This window comes from Musa acuminata, chromosome BXJ3-7 (assembly GCF_036884655.1).
Source record: "Musa acuminata AAA Group cultivar baxijiao chromosome BXJ3-7, Cavendish_Baxijiao_AAA, whole genome shotgun sequence".
Lineage (NCBI taxonomy): Eukaryota > Viridiplantae > Streptophyta > Magnoliopsida > Zingiberales > Musaceae > Musa > Musa acuminata.
The window spans coordinates 40525291-40545766 of record NC_088355.1 but is presented as its reverse complement, the minus strand read 5'-3'; the positions used below and the strand labels follow the sequence as shown (position 1 = coordinate 40545766).

Sequence of the window (20476 nt, the reverse complement as noted above, 5' to 3'; positions counted from 1 at the left end):
ATTGATCAGACTTTCTCTTGGTCAAAGCAGGACAACCTATGTATCACAGCATTATGTTCTTCCATGTCTAACTCCAACAATGGGGTTCCGACACATTCTAGTTTTCAGCACAAGAACAACAAATACCAGCATTCTATAAAGACTATTCAGCTAGCTTTCTGAATCTGTATCTATATCCATAACACGTCCACTCTGCACGCAACATCAGAATTTACATGTAAATTCCCAGTAGTGGCAAAAGGGTTCTTATTATTCCCAGTTAAACAATCTGCATGCTTTAACTAAACTGCAAAACTAATAGTTTGTTTCTGTACATATGCATGATTCTCTGGACTGTTGCTTTAAGCCAGGTCAGCGGATGGCTCGATGAAACTCTCAGCTCCTTCGGTCAGCAGATTGTTTCGCATGCGAAGATCCCATGACTGGCACATCAGCACGTGAAGAAGCCATTGCTGAAAGAGGCTGAAAGTTGGAATTGCCGACAAACCAATACTGGACCCATTTAAGATTGCATAATGTGTACTTCAGAGCTTTTGTCCAATTCTCCTGCTTGTTGAAACTTTGGGTGATTGTGTAGCTATCCAACTTGTCATTCTCAATTCTATTGGGCAAAAAAACAAAATGACCAACTCATTAAAATAGTAGCAATGGTCAATCAATGAATAAAGCCCACATCATGCAATTTAAATAGTCTCCAATTGTGGGACTAAACTAGTTCCACTACAACAATGCCAAAAACCAACCAAAATGTTAATGGACAAAAGGAAAAAGTTTCATTCCACAAAATAGCATATAATCATGGTGAACCAAAATCTCACTTGTCAAGAAAATTTTGTAAACCACGAGACTGCCCATGTAGCCAGAATTTTAGGATCTGATTTTGAAGTACATTAACTCATTTAAAATAGAGTCACAAAAGAAGAAAATTTTTGGGTGGACTCTTTTGTTTGGGCATGGTTAATGTGGACATACATTATCAGATTTGGGGACATACCAGATTTGGGGACCTCATACACGGATAGTATCTCATGTTCCAGCTTCATAAAACAAATTAAGGCCACTTCAAAACTATAAATTTCCAAACATTGAAAAATACTATCAGAGCATTCTTATTGCCAACACTAAAATGTCCATAGCCACAGAGAATTTGCCACTTATAAATTGTCTTGTAGCACCGCCAGACAGAATATCAGATTGATAATTTTGATCTTGTGAGAAGAACCCCAGGAAGGTATACACACAGTCTAGGATAAGAAATTTTGGCAGCACATGCTATAAGCAACAAATTCTGTTTTGCACTACACAGATCTTATAAAATCTCCAGTAAAAATTATAAATTCTTCCAGGATTAGTATATTCTACAGAACAATAAAATATTTACACTAAAAATGCTCCTCGAAGAAATAAAAAGAACATGCCAAGAAAAAATGTAATATATATTGCCAAAGATACACAAGGGGCAGGGCTAAATACATGTAAATCATTTGTAATTTAGTGCATAAGATAATGATGCAAGAGTATACATGCATGACTACAAATAGAACATGTTAATTGATAAAAAAATAGACAAGACTATGCACCTGAGGAATGAACTAAACAAGTGAAACTTGGCAGATGAAATAAGCAGTTTATGCAGCTCATTTGAAAAAAAAAACATCCTATAGGAGAATAACTTAAAACAGAGAATTTATCATTTTCCATAATCAGCTATAGAGAATCTAATTAAAGAGATAACCTACTTGTAGGGCAGTCTAAAGCATTTCTCAGGAGGTATATTATTTTCTTGGTCCTTCAGATTTGCAAATTCTGCAAACTCTTTGAGGCATGTCAAAAACAATGTCATTGCTTTGTCATAGCGAGTGCTCCAGAACAAATTCACAGGACCAAACCTGGCATCAAAAAAGATTAAATCTCAACATTTCCATGTAGGTAAACAACACCAAGACTACAAATTCAGGAGAAAGAGGTAATGGTGGATTTCAGTGAAGGCTTTGCACCACTTAGACAAAGACCAATGCCCACAGATTGCTTCCATGCATCTGGATTATTATGAAGAGTTTGTAAAATAAGTAGCACACTTAGCATATGAAAAGTGATATATTTCTGTGTTATGAGCCTGCCAGAAAATAAGCTAGACCCTTCAGTTGCTATAATCTTCCCCTCAGCAAAATCTAGGCCTCTTTGGTTGCACAATCTGATTCCATTATTTCTGATCAAAGTAATTTATGGATCTCATATAACCTACCTACTGAATAAAGGAAAAAAAATTATGGTTTAGGTCAGCTACTTAATCTTTTAATGAATCAATTGAATATTACAGCACACTATCCAGAAATGCTAATCTTAGATGCAAACAGTCCATAGCTTCATCATGAACACAACATATTTGTCCGATCATGTCCGCTAAAATTTCTTTCAGTTTTCTGATTCATCTATCAAGTTCAATATCCAAAGAAGTCTTAATCTACTAGCAGTACCAAGTTAACAGAAGTAATTAGTTATCATTTATGACTAAACATTTATTGTAGTCTGCTCTTATTTCACATGATCCAGTTATGCAAATACTAAAGAAACCTTAAGATCTGTAGCTATTATTTCATCTCCTCATATCACTATAGTGTAATAGAAAACACAACAAACTCCCAACGATGATAGACAAAGTAGTAAACTCAATAACTTTCTTAAGCAGTGGGGAGTTCAATAAAAGAACCAAGAACTAGTACTACAGGACAGCATAGAACATTGTGGTCGTGTAAGTCTTATGATATACAATGATGATATCTCTTTGGAAGACTTCACAAAATATAGCCATTTTTCCATCGACCGGAAATCTAGTGAATGAATTAACAGATAAAATTGACATGCGAAAGTGTAAAAATCTGTTTATAGAATAATTTAACAGAAAACAAGTGCCTTTGCATGTACCAGCAAAATCAGTAGACCTTCAAAAATTATGCAGAAGAGGTGAGAGTAACGTCACTTACAGGTCATATGTATTATTGTTATTGTCCATAATACGGGGATAGCTTCCCATCGGAAGAATCTTTATTCGATACCTACCAGATACAAGTTAAGGAACATGATGCATGTAACCATGAAGAAAATTGTCTATAGCTTGGATCAAGTTGCATGAGGCAAAAGCTGGAACGAAGAAAATACTAATATGCAGGATTGCAAAACATGCAGAATCAGAAGTATAGACCTGACACTATATCCAAAACATATGAAAAAAGGGAAGGATAAAAGCAGAGAAACGGTCCCCAAACATTTCAAGAGCAGAAAATTGGCATATGCATGCTCAACATATTAATGCATAGCATAAATCACAAAAATGCAAAGAAAAAAGTCTAAACAAAACTTATAACAATAGTGACTATTAAAAAACAATTAAGGTTTTCCTTGTGACTAAAAAACCAACCATAACCAGCAACCAAGGAAAATGTCACTTCATAAGATTGTCAAAAACTGTCAATAACCATTTGATGGAAAAAAAACAACAATGAAGACTGTCTATATCTGTAACCTTAAGGATAATGCACCAGATATTTTGTTGTCAATCAATATGGCAGCCATAAGTCTGCCATATAGCATGAATTAGTGTTGGTAGAAAATCATATTTGGATAATTGTCCCAAAATCCAACACTTCCTGGAAGGATATGTTCCAGTCATGCAAAGTAGAACAGCTTGTACATTCTTCATAAAGTCACTAAAAAAACAAAAAATTCATACCAACTCAACAAACATAAACTCAAAAAAGCCACAAATATGAAGAGTAAACTGGCTGAATTGGGCATCCACCATCAGATGTTAGCTTGAAAATAGGTTGAAAATGAAGCTATCTCAAAACTCTCAATTAAAACACATTTTTCAGAATAATCACATATTGACATATATGCTTTGCAACAACATAAAAACAACATGTAGTGAGCCAACAGATATAACTCAGTTGAAAGATACAGAAACTTTGGTCGAAAATGTTGAGCCATAGTATGAAGAAGAAGACATGCCTGGCCCCAAGCAGCATTTATTTCATCCCATTCAACCTGGAGATCAACAGAATGGTCAATGAAAAATGAAAACACAAGCCGGACAGAGTGCATAATGCATAACTCCGGCCAAAATTAAATGGTCAGTGATTGACAAGCAACGCAAAATTGCACCAAAATAAGAAAGGATCAAGAAAATAATAGAATAAATCTAACTAAGGAAAGTAAAACAAATTAATATGTGCTACCAATTTCTTAAATATAGTAAAACAGAATAGAAGTACTTAAGGAGCTTAATAAAGAATATGCAGAAACTTTTTACCCAGTCCTGGTGTAGCATACCGGTATCTTAGGAAGACGGCCAAGTCGAAAGTTGTTAATAGTTCCAAATTCTCCATCATGTGAAATAGAGAAAGCATCATTTAGCACATTGGTTCGCTTCAGTAAATCTAAGTGTGCTTGTGAAACTTCTATCTTGGCTAATAGAGCATCTCTCTCTTCCTGACATGTTGGAGAAAAACTTGGTGACAACCAAGATAAACAAAAAAATTCAACAACTATATAGTCTTAATACATGAAATATGTAATATATGTTTTCTAGACTATGACAGCCATATACTGAGGCCAAAGGCAACAGCCTGCCACAATTTTTTTCAAGAAAATTCAGCATCAGAGGAAAATATTATAATTTTTGAATCAGACAATACAAGAAACAAGATTAGTCAAGTTGCATATCAGACAATTATATAAAGTATCCTCAAAATCTGCATTAAGCTCCCAATAATCTTAAGCCAGGTGACTACTGGAGTAAAAAAATCAGTAACGTCTATATTATCTTTTCTATAGGAGTCCATAGTATCAAAGAAGATGGTTCTGCAATTGTAATTTACATAGTTAATTTACATACTGAAAGATAAAATAGTGATCTGCACAAAGGCCATGCAACACTGTCAACAACCAACAAAACCCAATGATCTATCCGACTAAAGCCACCATTATCAAAATCAGCTCTAACTAAGTTCACTACCACCAATTCTCATAAGAAAATTTACTATAAAATAAGCTCAACCACAGACAATTTGGACCAAGCAATCATAACTAGTCTCACCTTATTTAGATGCTTATGAAGGTCTTGAAGTCTAGATGCCAGATTACAAGCATGAACCTTGTGGTGTTTGTTTTATGTTATCATTTTAACCTCTGTTAAGAGAGCATCCCCAATAGTCATTATTTATGGTTATATGGAAAAAAAAATTTTGACAGTGCATGAGACCCCTGCCAATGTGGGGACTAAAAGAGTTGATACATGTCTTAATCTTGCATTTAGAGAGAATATTTTTATGACCAATCCTGGTACTATGATCAAAAGCATCATGACCATGGTACCAAAGGCTCACCTTTGATCATGGTCTATGAACACTTTGTTGATATACGTTTAAAGCCTTGGCAATATAATTAAGTACTTAAGGATGGAGAAATACACAAAGTCATGCTACTATTATATTCACCAAGAATTTCTTGCAAAAAGGTTTCTGAAGCCAATAACAACTCCACAAGCCTTACCAAAAATAAGACACCACATTTAGAAGCATTTTAACAAAATGAAAAAAACAGAAGCATGCATAGCCAACACTGGATCTATTTTGCTTTGCTATGAGAATAACTATTGAAAGGTGAAACTATTTGGGTCCTGGACACAAGCCTGAATAAAGCCACTGCTCTTGGACAGTATATAACAAATGATTATTGAGCTAAATGGAGACATAATCATAATGATGGAAGTTATTTTTATTCCAAAAGCAATATAAACTCATAACTGAAAATTTAAGGATTTTACAGAAAACAACCTGATGAGAAATCAGTTGGAATTGGAAGGAGTTGAACTCATGCCAATAGCTGTATAAGAAACAACAAAAACATCTCCAAGTTATTTAGTAGGAAAGGAAGGTATGAATTCAAATTAAATGAACATATGAACCCAAAATCTGAATTGATAGAGAGGGCTATAAGACTAGTTGAAGAAGGATTGAGGGTTTAAATTTTGTCCATGTAACAGTTCCAGTCTTGAGATCGCAAATGCAACATGAAAGCAAAAATTTTATGCATAGATTCACAATTCTGGACCCATCCACTGTGATCACATATAGATTCAAAGTTTAAAGACAAGGGTCCTGTATGGATAAGTTAATGTTGTTAACATGTCTGACTCCAAAGTTATTCATAGATTGACAATTTTGAATTCCATTTACTGTGGTTACAGGTCATAATTTAGCCAAGGGAAATTGTTTATATGAGCACAATGTTTTATTTTATGGTTTTAAAGCTACTAGGCTATGAATGCTTGTGTGGATAACTTGATAATGTTAATATGTCTGACTTCATATTTATTCACAGTAAAAGAAATGCCGCACTCTCCTTTGTGTTCAACTCCAGCTCTTCCTCCCTCCTCTCCTTATACCAAATGACAAAGTGTGGAAATTAAAATACATACCGCTCCTCTAACTCTTTAAACTCCTTGGATTTCACTTGTACCTCCTTCAGTTCAGCATTAACTTCCAAACGCTGCTTCTCAATTTCTTCAATTTCAGCCTGAAGTCTTCTCTCTTCTTCCCCAATCTAAAAGTGTTCGTATCAAAGATGCTTAGAAAAGATGAATTAATGAAATAACACAGCATAAAGTAATATAATTGTTATCACATTATCATTCATAGGCTTCTATTCTCATTAATCTAAACAACTTTATTGAACAGTAATCAACTATATTATGCGCAAATAAGATATAGTGAGATTTTATGTTGCCTATCAGTTGCTTTACATAGACCCTCCTTTTTTGGGCGAGACTGAAATTGAAAAAGATTTAATAATAAGCATGCACTGTCAAAATTATGGCTTAAGAAAGCATGATGGCTGGAACACATCTATGTGGCTGAATCAAATTGTGACATTATGACCTGTTATAATCTATCATAACATGACACAAACTATAGAAATTTTCAGAACCCTATTGTACCATCAAGTAATTCTATTGTTAACAATCTTGATGATTAAGATTCAGTGAACGAAGTCTCAGGATTCAACACTCCTAAGAGTATTGTTAAACTAGTCTAAATATATCATTCGATGTCACAATGAGTCACTTCTTAATTTAAGCCTCTTTTATCTTCTTCATATAATTGTTGAATCTTTTTGAAATTTTTTAAAATACATGTACAGAAAATCAATATGCTGGAGGAAAATAATGAGAAAGCAAATGCAACTTCAAACATTAAATATCAATCATATAAATGAATTTATCCATAATAAGATTTGATCCTGAAACTTAAGCATTAAGATCATAATGCAAGTCTCTGCTGATGAAGTTGTACTGGTTGTAGAATTAAACCTAAAGCAAAAGGAATGACACGAAAATATAGTAAACTTCTCATTTTTTTCACAGTCTCTATATATTCAGCACAAATATTCTCAAAAAAGGATTAACAAACCTTCCTGACAAGGCAACTTCAGAATTTAAGAGGCCTAAAATTTCCTGCTGGATCTAGGAAATATGCAACTTCTTTCTTCACTTGGATACATTATCTATAAGGGGAACAACTGCCAAGTATTCTTTTTCTGTTTCCCTAGGAATATGAATCTCAATTAAACCACCCTTCTTTTAATAAAAAGAGTACATCAGAAAAACTATATAATTCTATAGCAAAAGGTTCAGTAGGCATTCAGCTAGACCTTAGGGCCCTAAGAGGAGGATGACAAGTGAACTAATGTAATGTAATTGTTACCATATTTCAGTTCTTTTTATTTCTCAGATTCTTGAAATTGGCCAACTTTAGCTCTGACTATGACCATAATTTCTTCAGATGCAAGACCCTTTCTAGCATCCTGAGACCAGGACAGACCATCCATCAGGTTTTAGATAATCTAAGAAGAGGAGAAGACATGAAGAAGAAAGTTTCTCTTGAGTCTGTTTAGGTTTCTTTTTCAACATCATGCTCAAGTCACAATATGGATATGCATTAAAAGCCAAGCCAAAATGTAGACATTTGAGAGTTACCTTCGCTTTCTCTTGTAGAAAGTCGGCCTCACTAAGAACATCATAGGATTCCATTTCAAATTGTTTAAGGCATGCTTCATAGGATTTGATGTCTCGGTTCACATCTTCTACCTCTTTATCAAGTTTATCTGACAACAGTCTCATGCATTCCAAACAAAGAGGTTGCTCAACCTACAAAGAAGTGTATGAGAAATAAAGAAATGTTGCTTTAAAAACAGTAGACAAAGTATTTGAAGAAAGAGGTGTTTGAGAACTGGTAGTCAACTGCCAGTACCTGTGTCTGTGTAGTTGCAATATCAAATGCCCTTTTCAAGATTATGCTAGAGTGGAATCCTGGGCCATTGACCTGCAAACCACTGCTAGGACTTCCACCTTGGAACCGTTGTTGGGCTCCCCCCTCTTCAGGTGTCAACTCACTCTTGTACATTGAAGCAGCAGCAGGTGGTAACACAACATATGACTCCTCGATTGCCTTTGCAGAGTGGCTATTGTCTGGCTGTGGAGTAGTGCTTCGTGGGCGTGGAGGAACTCCATGACCCTGATATTTTTGTTTTGGTAGCACCACAAATGAATGATCCATTCGGCTAGCGCCCATCACGCTTCCCTGAACTGTGGAGGCTTGCATGCCTACATGCATCGATAGTGCAAATCTTAATTTTATGCCACGCATTTCAATCTATTTACTGAATACCAATACGCAAAAGATCACAAATTTTTAGCCAAAAGACGGTTCTTTCAAGCCTCGGTCCAAATTAACCTTATTGCTGCATTTTAGACGCCCAAACACTCTTCGCTCACAAGAAGGGAGCGAAGAAAACGAGGCTGATAACAATTTCAACCAGAGATCGAAGAGAAGAGAAAATGAGGCCGAAAATGTCGAGGAGGAAGAGAAACCCTAACCGGAGCGGGATGGGTCGTTGAAGAACTTGTCGGCGTAGGAATCGACGCCGACGACGCAGAGGGCGTGGTGGCAGTTCTGGCAGACCCCTATGGGGAGGTTGGGATCCATCGGGAAGCTCTTCCCCTTGTCTCCTCCTCCGATTTCGTCCTCCATCGGATTCGTCTTCCTTTTCCTCTTCCTTGCCCCTCGAGCGAACTCACCCTCGCACCACGAAGGCCGAAACCCCCAGCAAATCACCCTTCACGAAATCCGTGCAAACCTGAATTTTTTTATGCCGTCGCTGTTGGAACAAATCACCGTAAGTGAGAGAACCGCCTTATGGACACGGCTTATGTGGGGGCCCCACCGCGCCCCTCAAGGGCTTGGGTTGGGTAATGGCTGTGGGGCCCACATAAGCCGCGTCCTTAAGGCGGTACGCCTATTGCTCTCTCCGTCTCTCGATTCCAATCCCTCTCCCTCTTGACGCAATTAGGGCTTCTGTCGGGGATCCTCCGAATTGAAAACGTAGGATTCCTTCTGCGCATCCATGGCGATCTACCAGATCTTCGTCAAGCTTCTCGACGGTCGAACCCAATGCCTCCAGATCCCCTCCCCCACCCTCTCCGGCGAAACCCTAAGGCGCGATCTCGTCGCGAGAACCCGAATTCCCCTCCGATTCCTTCGTCTCGTCTCTGGATCCCGAGTAATCTCCGACGAAACCGTCATCTCGGCCTCGACTGACGGCCTCTTCCCCTCTGTTAGCCTTCTCCTCCGCCTTCCCGGTGGCAAGGGAGGGTTCGGCTCCCTCCTCCGTGGCGCTGCTACAAAGGCCGGTCAGAAGAAGACCAACAACTTCGACGCCTGCAGGGACATGAGCGGCCGCCGGCTTCGCCACGTGAACGCCGAGAAGAAGCTTGAGGAGTGGAAGGCCGAGGCCGAGGAGCGGAGGCTGGAGAAGCTAGCGGAGGATTTCCTGAAAAAGAAGGCCAAGGAGGTGAAGAAGAACTCGACAGCGGCCGTGGAGAAATACCTGGAGAAGTATAGAGAGGACGCAGAGAAGTGTATGGAGGAGGTAGAGGAGTCGGTGCGGCAATCCTTCTCGTTGTACAAGGAGTCTAAGCGTAAAATCTTGCCTTTGTCCGAGCCTTCTTCCAAGCGCTTGAAGATATGGTGAGTTTTGCGTTTTTTGGATTCTTTTGATTAAAAAAGAAGTATTTTTTAAATTTGTTCTTGTCACTCATTGTTCGATCTACTTGATTACCTAGGCTGGGAAAGAAAAAGATGGAAGACAGTGATAGTGATACAGATGACAGCGAACACGAAGACGAAGATGATGATAGTGATAATGTAGATGAGAAATCTGTAGTACTTGATGATGGAAATTGTTTGAACCAAAGCAAGGTAGATGAGGATGGCACAGCATCAGGTTCCTTTTCTGGTGCTGATTCTGATGACGAATCATCTGGTGGTGGTTCTGCAAAAAGCAACATCGATGAGCTAAATGGAGATGGTATCTTGAGTTCACCAGCGGTTGAACAGGTGTCTGGAAGTGGAGACAGTAACTCAGGATCAGATGAAATTGATGCAGGCAAAGCTGGAGCACCTGAAGAAGTTAAGGATGTTGTGGTTTCTGCTGTGGAAGAGGCGCCAAAGGCAAGCGAGTACAAATTAGAAGTGGAGAGTCAACCTGAATCAGCACAGAAAGTACCTGAGCTGGTCAATAAGGAAACAGTTATTGAGAGCACCAATGTGTCCAGTCCAGAGGAACTACTGAACTTTGACAATTATGACTCAGCAGCAGAATTGGAGGTATAGCTGTGATGTTCTAATATTATACATCCTTTTCCCATGTTTTTTATATGTCTGCTAATGTTTAACTTTTAAATGTGTAGAACTAACATCAATGCTTGCGTTGGAGAATCTGCTTAAAACAAGGCTTAAGTATATGAGATCAAGTACCTTAGCTCTAGCTGACTGTTATGGCTTATTGAGATAAACAGGCCTATGCTATCCTTATTAATATTTCACAAAGTAATATAATGCAATGTTGTGGAAATAGACTTGTATTAATTGGTATCTCTGGAACTTTGGTTTCTCGAGTATCTCGAGACATAATTGTGTTGACAAAGCTCCATCGACATACAAGAATCTTTATAAGCTTATATAACAAAGAAATGCTAGTGGCAACTTTCGTTTGGGATGAACTTATCACTTAAGTGTATTAGCATGAAGCATAATGCTGTTTAAGAAGCTAGCCAACATATAAAAAATCCTGATAAGCTCATTTGAGTAATTTGAATAAAATATAAGAGAAGTTATTCTTTATGCTTCTTGGGCATGATTATATTAGTTTTGCTAGGTGTCAGTGATTCTGGTACAGTTGTTTTTGGATCTAGGTTCAAATACATAAGACCTAATGTTGGTTTCATTATGAATTACAAGAGATATGTGAGAAGTTAGCTGCATTATATGGCCACATAATGTGGTAGCCAATTAATTACATATTGTTTTTGTTATAGTTTAACAAATTCATGATTGTCACTTCATTGAAAAATAAAAAAAATAGGAGTGTTGGCATAGTCAAGATCTTAGATTCTGTGTGGAATAGTCCTAAAAACACTAACCCAATCACATTATCTAGTTGGATATGATATATAGGTCAGTACTTCGTTTTACAGGAACTAGTACCCAACAGTTGGAAAGCACCTACTGGTCTGATCATGGATGAGAAGAAATGGCAATCAGAATAATTTTTCTTGCACCTGTTGGAATGAGTCAATACTCTGGATGAAACTAAATGCCAATATAGATGATTGTTATAGGGTAGCAGCAGACTTACCAACCATGTAGTGACAATTATTTTCCCTTTACCATACAAACTAGTGTTACCACTTCTACTCTGTCTAGATATAATTGCTATTCGATACAAAAATGCATTTCTCCATATGAACGATATGCAAGTTTGTTCCTTGATCCAAAATTATTTCCCCATGGGTCGTTTACTTGGATAGTTGGTTGCTTTTTTTTTTAAGTCGCCATTTTTGAAACATGTAATTTGCTTATAAATGGTGGTTTCAGGTGCTTGGTATGGAACGGCTGAAATCACTGCTGCAGAAGCATGGACTTAAATGTGGTGGTACCTTGCAGGAGCGTGCTTCAAGGCTTTTTCTGCTGAAAACAACTCCACTGGAAAAGTTGCCCAAGAAGGTTCTAGCTAAATAGACAAGAGTCAAGAGGGACATCTGTGTGACCACCACTCTACTACATATCTTTGATGCTCTTTTATCATGCATATCATATATTCTTCATAGTATAGGGCATTATGGTTGAGAATTACCATCTAGTGTTGACATGTTTTGACGTCATCTTGCAACTAATGCTGTAATCTGTGAATGGTTTCTAAGCATCGTGAATTTATGTGATCGAATGAACAAAGTTGACTGTAATCTTTTGCTGTATCATTTTGTTTGTGCCTTCTGGATTTTGTACATACGTAGGAAATTCTGTTTATGCAGTTCCAACATTGTTATGGTTGAATACTTCTTCTACCCCAAACGACTGGGCCACATAAGTGCCTTGTTATGTTCTTAAAACTGATTTGATCTTGCTTCGTTATCGTGATTTTTCCAAGTTATCAATGAGCAGTTTAGTTCAGCTGGCCATTCTAAATATATTACTCCATATTGTTATCTGTATTGTGACGGCTTACTGTAGTCGTCAGGCTGTGAAGAAACCATGTTTCGTGTTTCTGCTTTATGGTCTGTAATGTCTTCATGGTCATTATGTGACTTTGTGATGATTCCACTTGCAGCCTCGTCGATGCAGTGATCATATCAGCGATATCAATTATATAAATAATATAAAATAACTATTCTTATATGAATTGTAGAATACATCCGATGTCGGTCGAGCAAAAGCAATTTGGAAACAAGCGAAAATGCTTTTAGTTTTTGAGATATATGTTTAAGTCGAGTTTTGCATGTTCTCGCGGCTCTCATTTCCAAAATGTCCAGAGAGACCGTATTGATTTTGGATGAGAATTATAAAGGTTTTAATATACTTCAAAATAAAATATAATAAACGTTTTAATTTTTTTCTTTTCTACTTCATCTTAAATTTAAGTCTAAATATTTTTAAAAAATCATATAATATTTTATTATGAAATAAATAGAAAAAGATATTATTTAGTTATAATATTTTTAATGGAGCTACAATGTTTTTGGTTCAACAATAAAAATAATTAAAACTCCGTTGAAAAAGCTGTAAATTAAAAGTATTATAATATTGATTTAGCTTTATTCAAAGACATTATAGTACCGATTTAATTCAAACTAGATTTTGATGAAAATTCACCTTTAAAGGGTATTTTTGATCTTTTCAAAACGGCAGGAACATTATTTGGATTTACAAAAATACAAAATTTGGGGTTTTTTCCCAGAAATATAAATTCACCACTAAATAGACGTCTGGTATTCAAACGCCGCGTCGGCGGGAAACATTCGATCCGCACCACGCGATCGTCCTCATCCCCGGCCCCGCTTCTCTCCCATCTCACTCGAAAGGAATCGATGGCACACAACGGCGGATGCATTCGATGATGAGGAAGAAGAGAGGGCAGCCGATCAACGTTCCGAGGATCCGGTAAGCATGGTTCGCAGATTCGATTCGCGCTTGTCCTCGTTTCAATCGATTACGCGATTGCTTTAGATTCGCTTCCGTATGTAATTTATCGCTGTTGAGTTGGATCATCGGAACCTTGGAAAAAGTATAGCATCGGGTCTTCTCCTTGATAGATAATCCGTTTCACTCTCTTCTTCGAAAAATGCAATACATTCCTGGAGATCATTTTAGCCAGAAGGGCAGATGTTTGAGCAATTCTTATTCTCAAGCGAAACTGCAAGTAAATGCTCTGTGCTGATTTTGATTGTTGATTTTAGAGGTATATGAGTTGATAATGTTAGGTACTTGTACATACAGAACCAGCACTTAAAGCCGGTTGATCGACACATGTGGACCTTGAAAGTACTTTATACTTCGTTGACAGATGTCATTATAGTTGTTAATTAATTGATCTTGCATCATCTTCATCCTTTTGAAACCAAGCAGTTCGTGAGGGACTTATATTCTCCAAATTTTCTATGGTCTGTAGTCATTTTTCCTCGCAAAATACAGACAAAGGATGTAATTAGGAAATCTGAGAGTCAACACTCGGCTTATGTATTTTCAACAAATTATGACATATTGCCTTAATTCAGCATGATGTTGTATGTGTTTCCTTTAAAACAGCGGCCTATTGTATGAGGCTCTCGCCGATTCTGGATCTGGGGAGGGACAGCATACAGTCATGTCTGTTAAAATAGGGAGATTATTTGCATGACTCACAAGTTGGTCGCCTAAGTTGCAAATGAGCACTGTAAACATGCAGTCTCCATGTTTTCTCTTTGCTACTTTGATATAGTTCGACTTAGATGGTCTGAACAAGATACTACTGATACTAGATACACTTCTGCATCTATTCTTTTCAGTAATCTTTCTAAGTTCTGTGAACTCTTCCATGAACATATCAAGCTTTATCAGCATCTTGCATTATCAATTGAAGAGAAGGGATGGAACTCAAACTCAACTACAGATTTTGCTAGTTGGCCTTACACTATGTGCCCACATACTTTATTAGTGGCCCAATTACTGGTCTGGATATTAGTGTTATACAGAACCAATTTTAGGCCTCCTAATTTATTTATCAATTAGTACTGTTTTCTGATGGCTCCAGTCTATTTGATCTCTTTCTCATTGCGTCCTTGGCAACTGTTTGTTATTTGTCTGAAACTGTATGCATTTATCATATGTTTGTTTGCGATATCTGACAATATGCTAGCGGACATGTAGTTACGTGCATTGCTGTTACATAGACTAAGGTAAACATGTTTCCGAGTGTGAGTACTAGCATTTGCTGTTAACTGTCATCAAATGGACATATTCTGTTCTGCTTCAATAATTTATTAATACATCTGTTCCATGGATGTTGGTTCAAGATGCATGGCCTAATTTATGGATGAACAATATGAAGATCATATGGAGTATAATATTTTTTCTTAGTTCCTAGAGGCCTTATTGGGCTTTTCTGTGGCTCTGTGCTTTTCTTATTGTAGAGCTTTTTACTTGGAAAATATATTACAAAATAGTTATGATAATAAGTATCAATGTTTATGTTAACTTGCATATGACAGAGTCAAATTGGAATATAAGTGTCACGTCCCGATAGGTTAACTGGTCTATCAATTTAATTGAGTTCAAACTATTAGTCAAAATACTTAAGTTAAAATTGATAGTAATATATCTATCAGACCCTTATAAGTAATTTTAATCTTACCGGGACTAATCGGAAATGTTATAATATCTAACACTGAAGGGCTTGACATTCTAGTCAAGGACCAACATAAATTAGATCAAACCCTAGCATGGTGTATATGAGTCATAGCCCGGTAGTGGTTCCACGCCATAATAAGTCTTCTGACTCCATCCATAGATAGTCCTTTTCCACTCGAGTCTCTCATCATGTCCTAATACTAGATCAGCTTTGATACTATTTCTCACAATTCAATTTTGATGGGCTAACTAGTCTATCGATTTCGTTAGATCTAAATCATTGATCAAAATACTTAAGCTGAAGTTAATAGTAATACACCTATCATGTTCTTATAAATCAATCTTAATCTTACCATTACCCATTATATAGAATTAATTGACATATTACAATAAGTCATACTCTCTACGACCTATTGATACTACTGTTAGCTTATTTGTATGCATTCGAGGAATAAATTTTGGTGTAGTTTAACATCAGCATTATGATATTAGAAAAAAAATGGATAGTAATATTACTCCTGCAAACTCATATGTTAGATGAGAACACTACGAGGAATTTGTCAGATTTCTGGTCTTTACTTGCTCTGAACAATTAAATACATAAAGAAGCATTGAAGAGTCGACTGGGGTATTACCGATTACAGTCTCATATTTTCTTGCAGGTGTAGAAAAGATAGATCAAGAAAAGGAACACCTGTAGATGGGCAAGAGGAATTTAAAGCAATGTTTAGGAGAAGAAACAAATCCTTGTGAGTATCCTCCAACATTCAAACTCCTGTTTCGAATAGTCAATCTTGATGCCTTGGGATCTTTTTTCAGCATTTTAGCTTTAATAATATATCTGCTTTGTTAAACTATTGTTGACCTTTAGTCAATGTTCCATAGGATGGAGATGGTTATTCTAGATTGCTTTGTTAAACTATTGTTGACCTTTAGTCAATGTTCCATACTTATTAGCTTGATCAAACCGTTCGTTCTTACTAATATAATTCAACTCAATATTAATGTTGTTTACCATGAAAGAAACCAAAAAAGTTGTTCTTGTCGAAAGACTTCTGAGCAAACAATTCATAGAAAACTAGATATGCATGGATCAGTCTGACCATTTTCTTTTTTTAGTGTACTGACCTATCAGCATTTATGGTAAATTTGGGGTTTTCCGTCTGAGATCTAAATGATGTGAAAGCTAGTGAAACCAAACTCCATGTCGTGGCAAGTTTCTAATTAACCTCATTATACTTGCTTGAAATTTGTGTCAGCCGTTTAGGTTCCATCTGTTTTAAAGGCCTGTTGTAATAATGAAATGGTTTTATCTGACGTTACCTAAACAAGTTTCTATAGCATGACACATGTTCATCGAATGCTTAGAACCTTTTAGAAGTCCAAGGTATTGTTTCATACATGACATTTTAAGGAAAGTGGGCTGAGATTTTGATCTTAAGGGATGAAAGGGAAAAAGGAACAAAAACGACTCATCATTCCCTTTCAAAGAAGCAGCAATGTTGCCCGTGAGAGTAGCGTAGATAAATAAAGAAAACCATCAACTATATATGCTTTAAGCCAATGAGTAACCGTTTAGTGCAATTACCACACTTAATGATAGCAATATGGAAGCTAATCGATTGTATGCTTGTCGGCTGCTTATCGGTAAAAGCTCCATAGATATAGTCTTTTACGGTAGATGACGTTTTTGGTCGAGCATACATTTCAACTGTGACTACATATAAATGTATTGATTGTCTACATATAAATATACATTTCATCCTACATATAAACGTCTGATATCATTTGTGTCAATAAATACCAGTCAGTATGTATTGATTCAATTAGCTTTTGAAATCTTGCCTAATAGGATTGTATTCTTTATGGTCGATGACGTTCTTGGTCAAGCATGCATTTCATCTGCATGCCATGCATGGCAATTACCAACATATTAGACTTTGTCAATCTTAGTATGTATTGTGTCGGGTTGCACAATGGGTATGACCGGGTCAAAACATGAAAGCTAAAGGTCAAGTTGAATCTCCATAGATGGGGCCCTCAATCGTATTCAATCTACACGAGACACGACTAAAAGTGTTTTTCTTCTCACTCTTCTTGCGAAACGCGGGGGTAACTTTTAGAAATTGATCAGAATATTTAGTTTTACATTGATTCTTTATTAAAACTAAGGGTTTATAAGTTGCACGGTTCATTCTCATTTTTAGAGATATTTTTTAAGGTTCGCTAAGTCCTGAAAGAATAAAACTGTATTAGCGTATCTAAAACGAATAATTCTTGACGAACCTATAGAATAATACTAGAACGGGAATCGTGAGTCATTGGCTCCCCTGCAGGAGAAGCATTGATAATGATATTTAACCTCATATTGATTGAAGAGTAAGAGAACCAAAGATTTATAAGTCTATTGATATACTTTTATTCTCGAAGGTGATTTTTGAAAGATTTATAACTCTGTCGGATTACTCTTACCTTCAGAGATATTTTTTGAAATTCACGAGTCTCAAAAGAATAAAATCATATGAGATGTATTTTGGGATTCAAAAGAATAAAAATCATATGAGGTTCATTACATGCATCTTTTATCATTATTAAGATTTTTAAGAGAGTCTTTATTAAATTAAAAGTTTTTATTTTTTATAAATTTTATAAAATATTTTTGGATCTTCCTTTGGTTCTCGCATCATCAATATTATTTGTCACATTTTTTTTAATTACAGTTATCATCAATTCAATAGCTAATTTTATTGTTAATATCATTAAATTGATTTGAAACCATGTACCCTCACCTGCAAGTCTCTTGCCAAGTTATAAATATGGAGAAGTCATGCATCTCTTTCGGAAACGACCGCCACCCACCAACCAATTTATTTAGACGCCACAAAAACCCAACACGTCCTCGAGCCCACAGCAACCATGAACTGAGATAATCTTTTTGTTGGGTAAAACGTCGTAGGTTTATCGTGAGGGAGGGAGGGTAACAAAGTGCCATTTTTTCTTGTCATCCATGGACTCTTTCCTTGACGATGACAGGATGCTGGTACAACGAATTCGCGTCTCTGTCCTGCGGTAAGGACATCTTGTTGTCAAAACGAGGAAAAACCCTAAGCATCTGCATCATTTGTTTATCTTGTTATCCGTAGGTGGATTTTTGATTTGAGCTTTTGACGAGGTCCATGCTAGTAGTGGCTTCTAATGTTGTCGAACCCTTGGCTTTTAGCGTCCGGTGGCGCTGATCTCAAACAAGTGTTTGGCTTTGCAGTGTTGTAGGGGCTGTAAACGCGTTTACTGATTGAAACAGTCGTCGGTCTGCGGAGTCCGACAGTGGACTGGACTGATGAGCAAAAGAGACCCCACGTTAACACCCGTTGGGGGATCCCTCATCTTGTTGAAGTCTTTGCCAATAATTAGTCATTGGTCACTGGAATTTCCTCTTCATGTTCTTTAAACTGTGATCGTCATCCCCACCTTCCTTTACTATTCCTGTTTTCAGCATTAGTAGATACAGAGAGTTAGCTGTTTCCACGCGCTTACACGCACACACGATAAGAAGATATAAAGAAGTCTTGTCAGTAAATGGAAATCCGGTATTTAATTGACCTATTAAATTATCCTCCGAAGATTTTTATTTAATACAAAGCATACAACAATACTATTTGGTATTGGTTTTTTTTTTCCTATTATTGAATTCTTGCGTAGAACACACAGCTACTAGACGAAGAAGAACTAGGATCATGACAGAAGATTTTTATTTACATTCAAAGCATACAACAATACTATTTGGCATCAGCTACATGCTGTAGCTTGACCCATGTTAAGTCATCTTAGCATGCAGTTCTCTGGCGTGGTCTCCAACAGTTTCCGTCTCTGTTCCTGCTGCGCCTGCAGCCTGTCTCCTTCCAGCTCTTTGGAGCATGTTCTCCTGTGCTCTGATGGTGCTGTGGCGAGCATGGACGCACGATTCTTGCCTGTCCCGCACTCGTGCCAAGCAGCTCCCCATGTAAATATGTGTTAGATATAGATAGATAAAGAGATAGAGAGAGGTAGAGGTGTAGTGAAAGGGATACATACAAGTGGAGTCGCTTTAGAGTGTAGTGAATGGGAATAGTAATAATAAGGTAGGAATCAGGAGCGATAAGTTAGAAGGGGAAAGAAATGTGCTCTGCTGATGCATATGAAATGATCGATCCCTCAAAACAATCACACTAAATTCGAGTAGATCGTAGTTTGTGGAACACAAGACAAATCTATTATTGATTACATGATGGTTCACAAAGGATTCAAGTGGATACAATTAGGATGGCCTGTGGATGTCCACTGGCACTCATAAGCTCGATCCACTGCTTCCATGGAAGAGTTTCGAATTTTAACCATCTTTTGCCGTCATCAGAAAAGATGGCGGTACTCTGATTAGATCTCCGGTATGGTCTCTAGCGTTGGTCTCCAACAGTCCTTGCCGGGGACGGGCACGGTCGAGCTGAGGCTGCAACCTCTGCCTCGTTTCAGCTCGCACAACATGTCCTCCACCCTGCTCTCCCTGCGGCTGGCGAGCATGGAGAGCAGCAGAGCCGCCTCCTTCTTCGTCATCACCACCTTCACCCTCACGCCGTCCTTCTTGCCGTCGCCTTGATCCACAAAGCGAACGGATCGCTTCCTTTCATCCTTTCTGCTCGGTGCAGGAGCAACTTCTTCTTCCAGCACATCACCATGAGATCTGCTCCTGCTCTTGTGTCTCTTGGACTCCTGAGACAAGCTGGGCAAGCAGTTCCCCATGTGTGATGACGAGAGAGAAGGTGAGGGAAGTGGCGAGAGATTGTGTGAGACATGGGAAGAAGTTGCATGGTAGTAGAGCTTTATAGAGAAGTGAACTTGCTGACTAGTTGATTGGAATATAGGAGCAGCAGGAGTCGAAGAGACCGATTCAAAGGAGATAAAAGGCAAAGGATTTAGACAAGAGTAAGAATGGTCGTGAGGAGACGAACGACTCGTAAGTTACACCGTCAAGCACGACTATAATATTTTAATCACTAATTACCAAAAAACACTGACCTTGTGGCATTACTTTGTAAGTTACGAAATTAAAAGGAAAAAATATTTTTTTTTATAAAAATAAATTAAGAAACATAGTATAAAAATGACTTTTGGATGTTAAAGAGCGAGCTTATTTATTTTTGATCGGGTTAGAATAATTTTAG

General features: G+C 37.3%; 2 protein-coding genes across 2 annotated transcripts; one reads left to right on the top strand and one right to left on the bottom strand.

Moving 5' to 3' along the window:
* Positions 1–131: 131 nt before the first annotated feature.
* On the bottom strand, positions 132–9217 carry LOC103992737 (beclin-1-like protein). The gene is made up of 10 exons (XM_009412560.3): positions 8936–9217; positions 8310–8662; positions 8036–8206; positions 6479–6603; positions 5835–5883; positions 4330–4488; positions 3959–4044; positions 2985–3056; positions 1740–1889; positions 132–601 (listed from the first exon to the last, which is right to left on the bottom strand). The coding sequence occupies exons 1-10, from the start codon at positions 9087–9089 to the stop codon at positions 376–378; spliced, it is 1545 nt and encodes a 514-aa protein (XP_009410835.2). The 5' UTR covers positions 9090–9217; the 3' UTR covers positions 132–375.
* Positions 9218–9360: 143 nt separating this feature from the next.
* On the top strand, positions 9361–12373 carry LOC103992736 (uncharacterized). The gene is made up of 3 exons (XM_009412559.3): positions 9361–10085; positions 10181–10724; positions 11994–12373. Exons 1-3 carry the CDS (start codon positions 9463–9465, stop codon positions 12135–12137), a joined length of 1311 nt encoding a protein of 436 aa, XP_009410834.2. The 5' UTR covers positions 9361–9462; the 3' UTR covers positions 12138–12373.
* The last annotated feature ends 8103 nt before the right edge of the window (positions 12374–20476 follow it).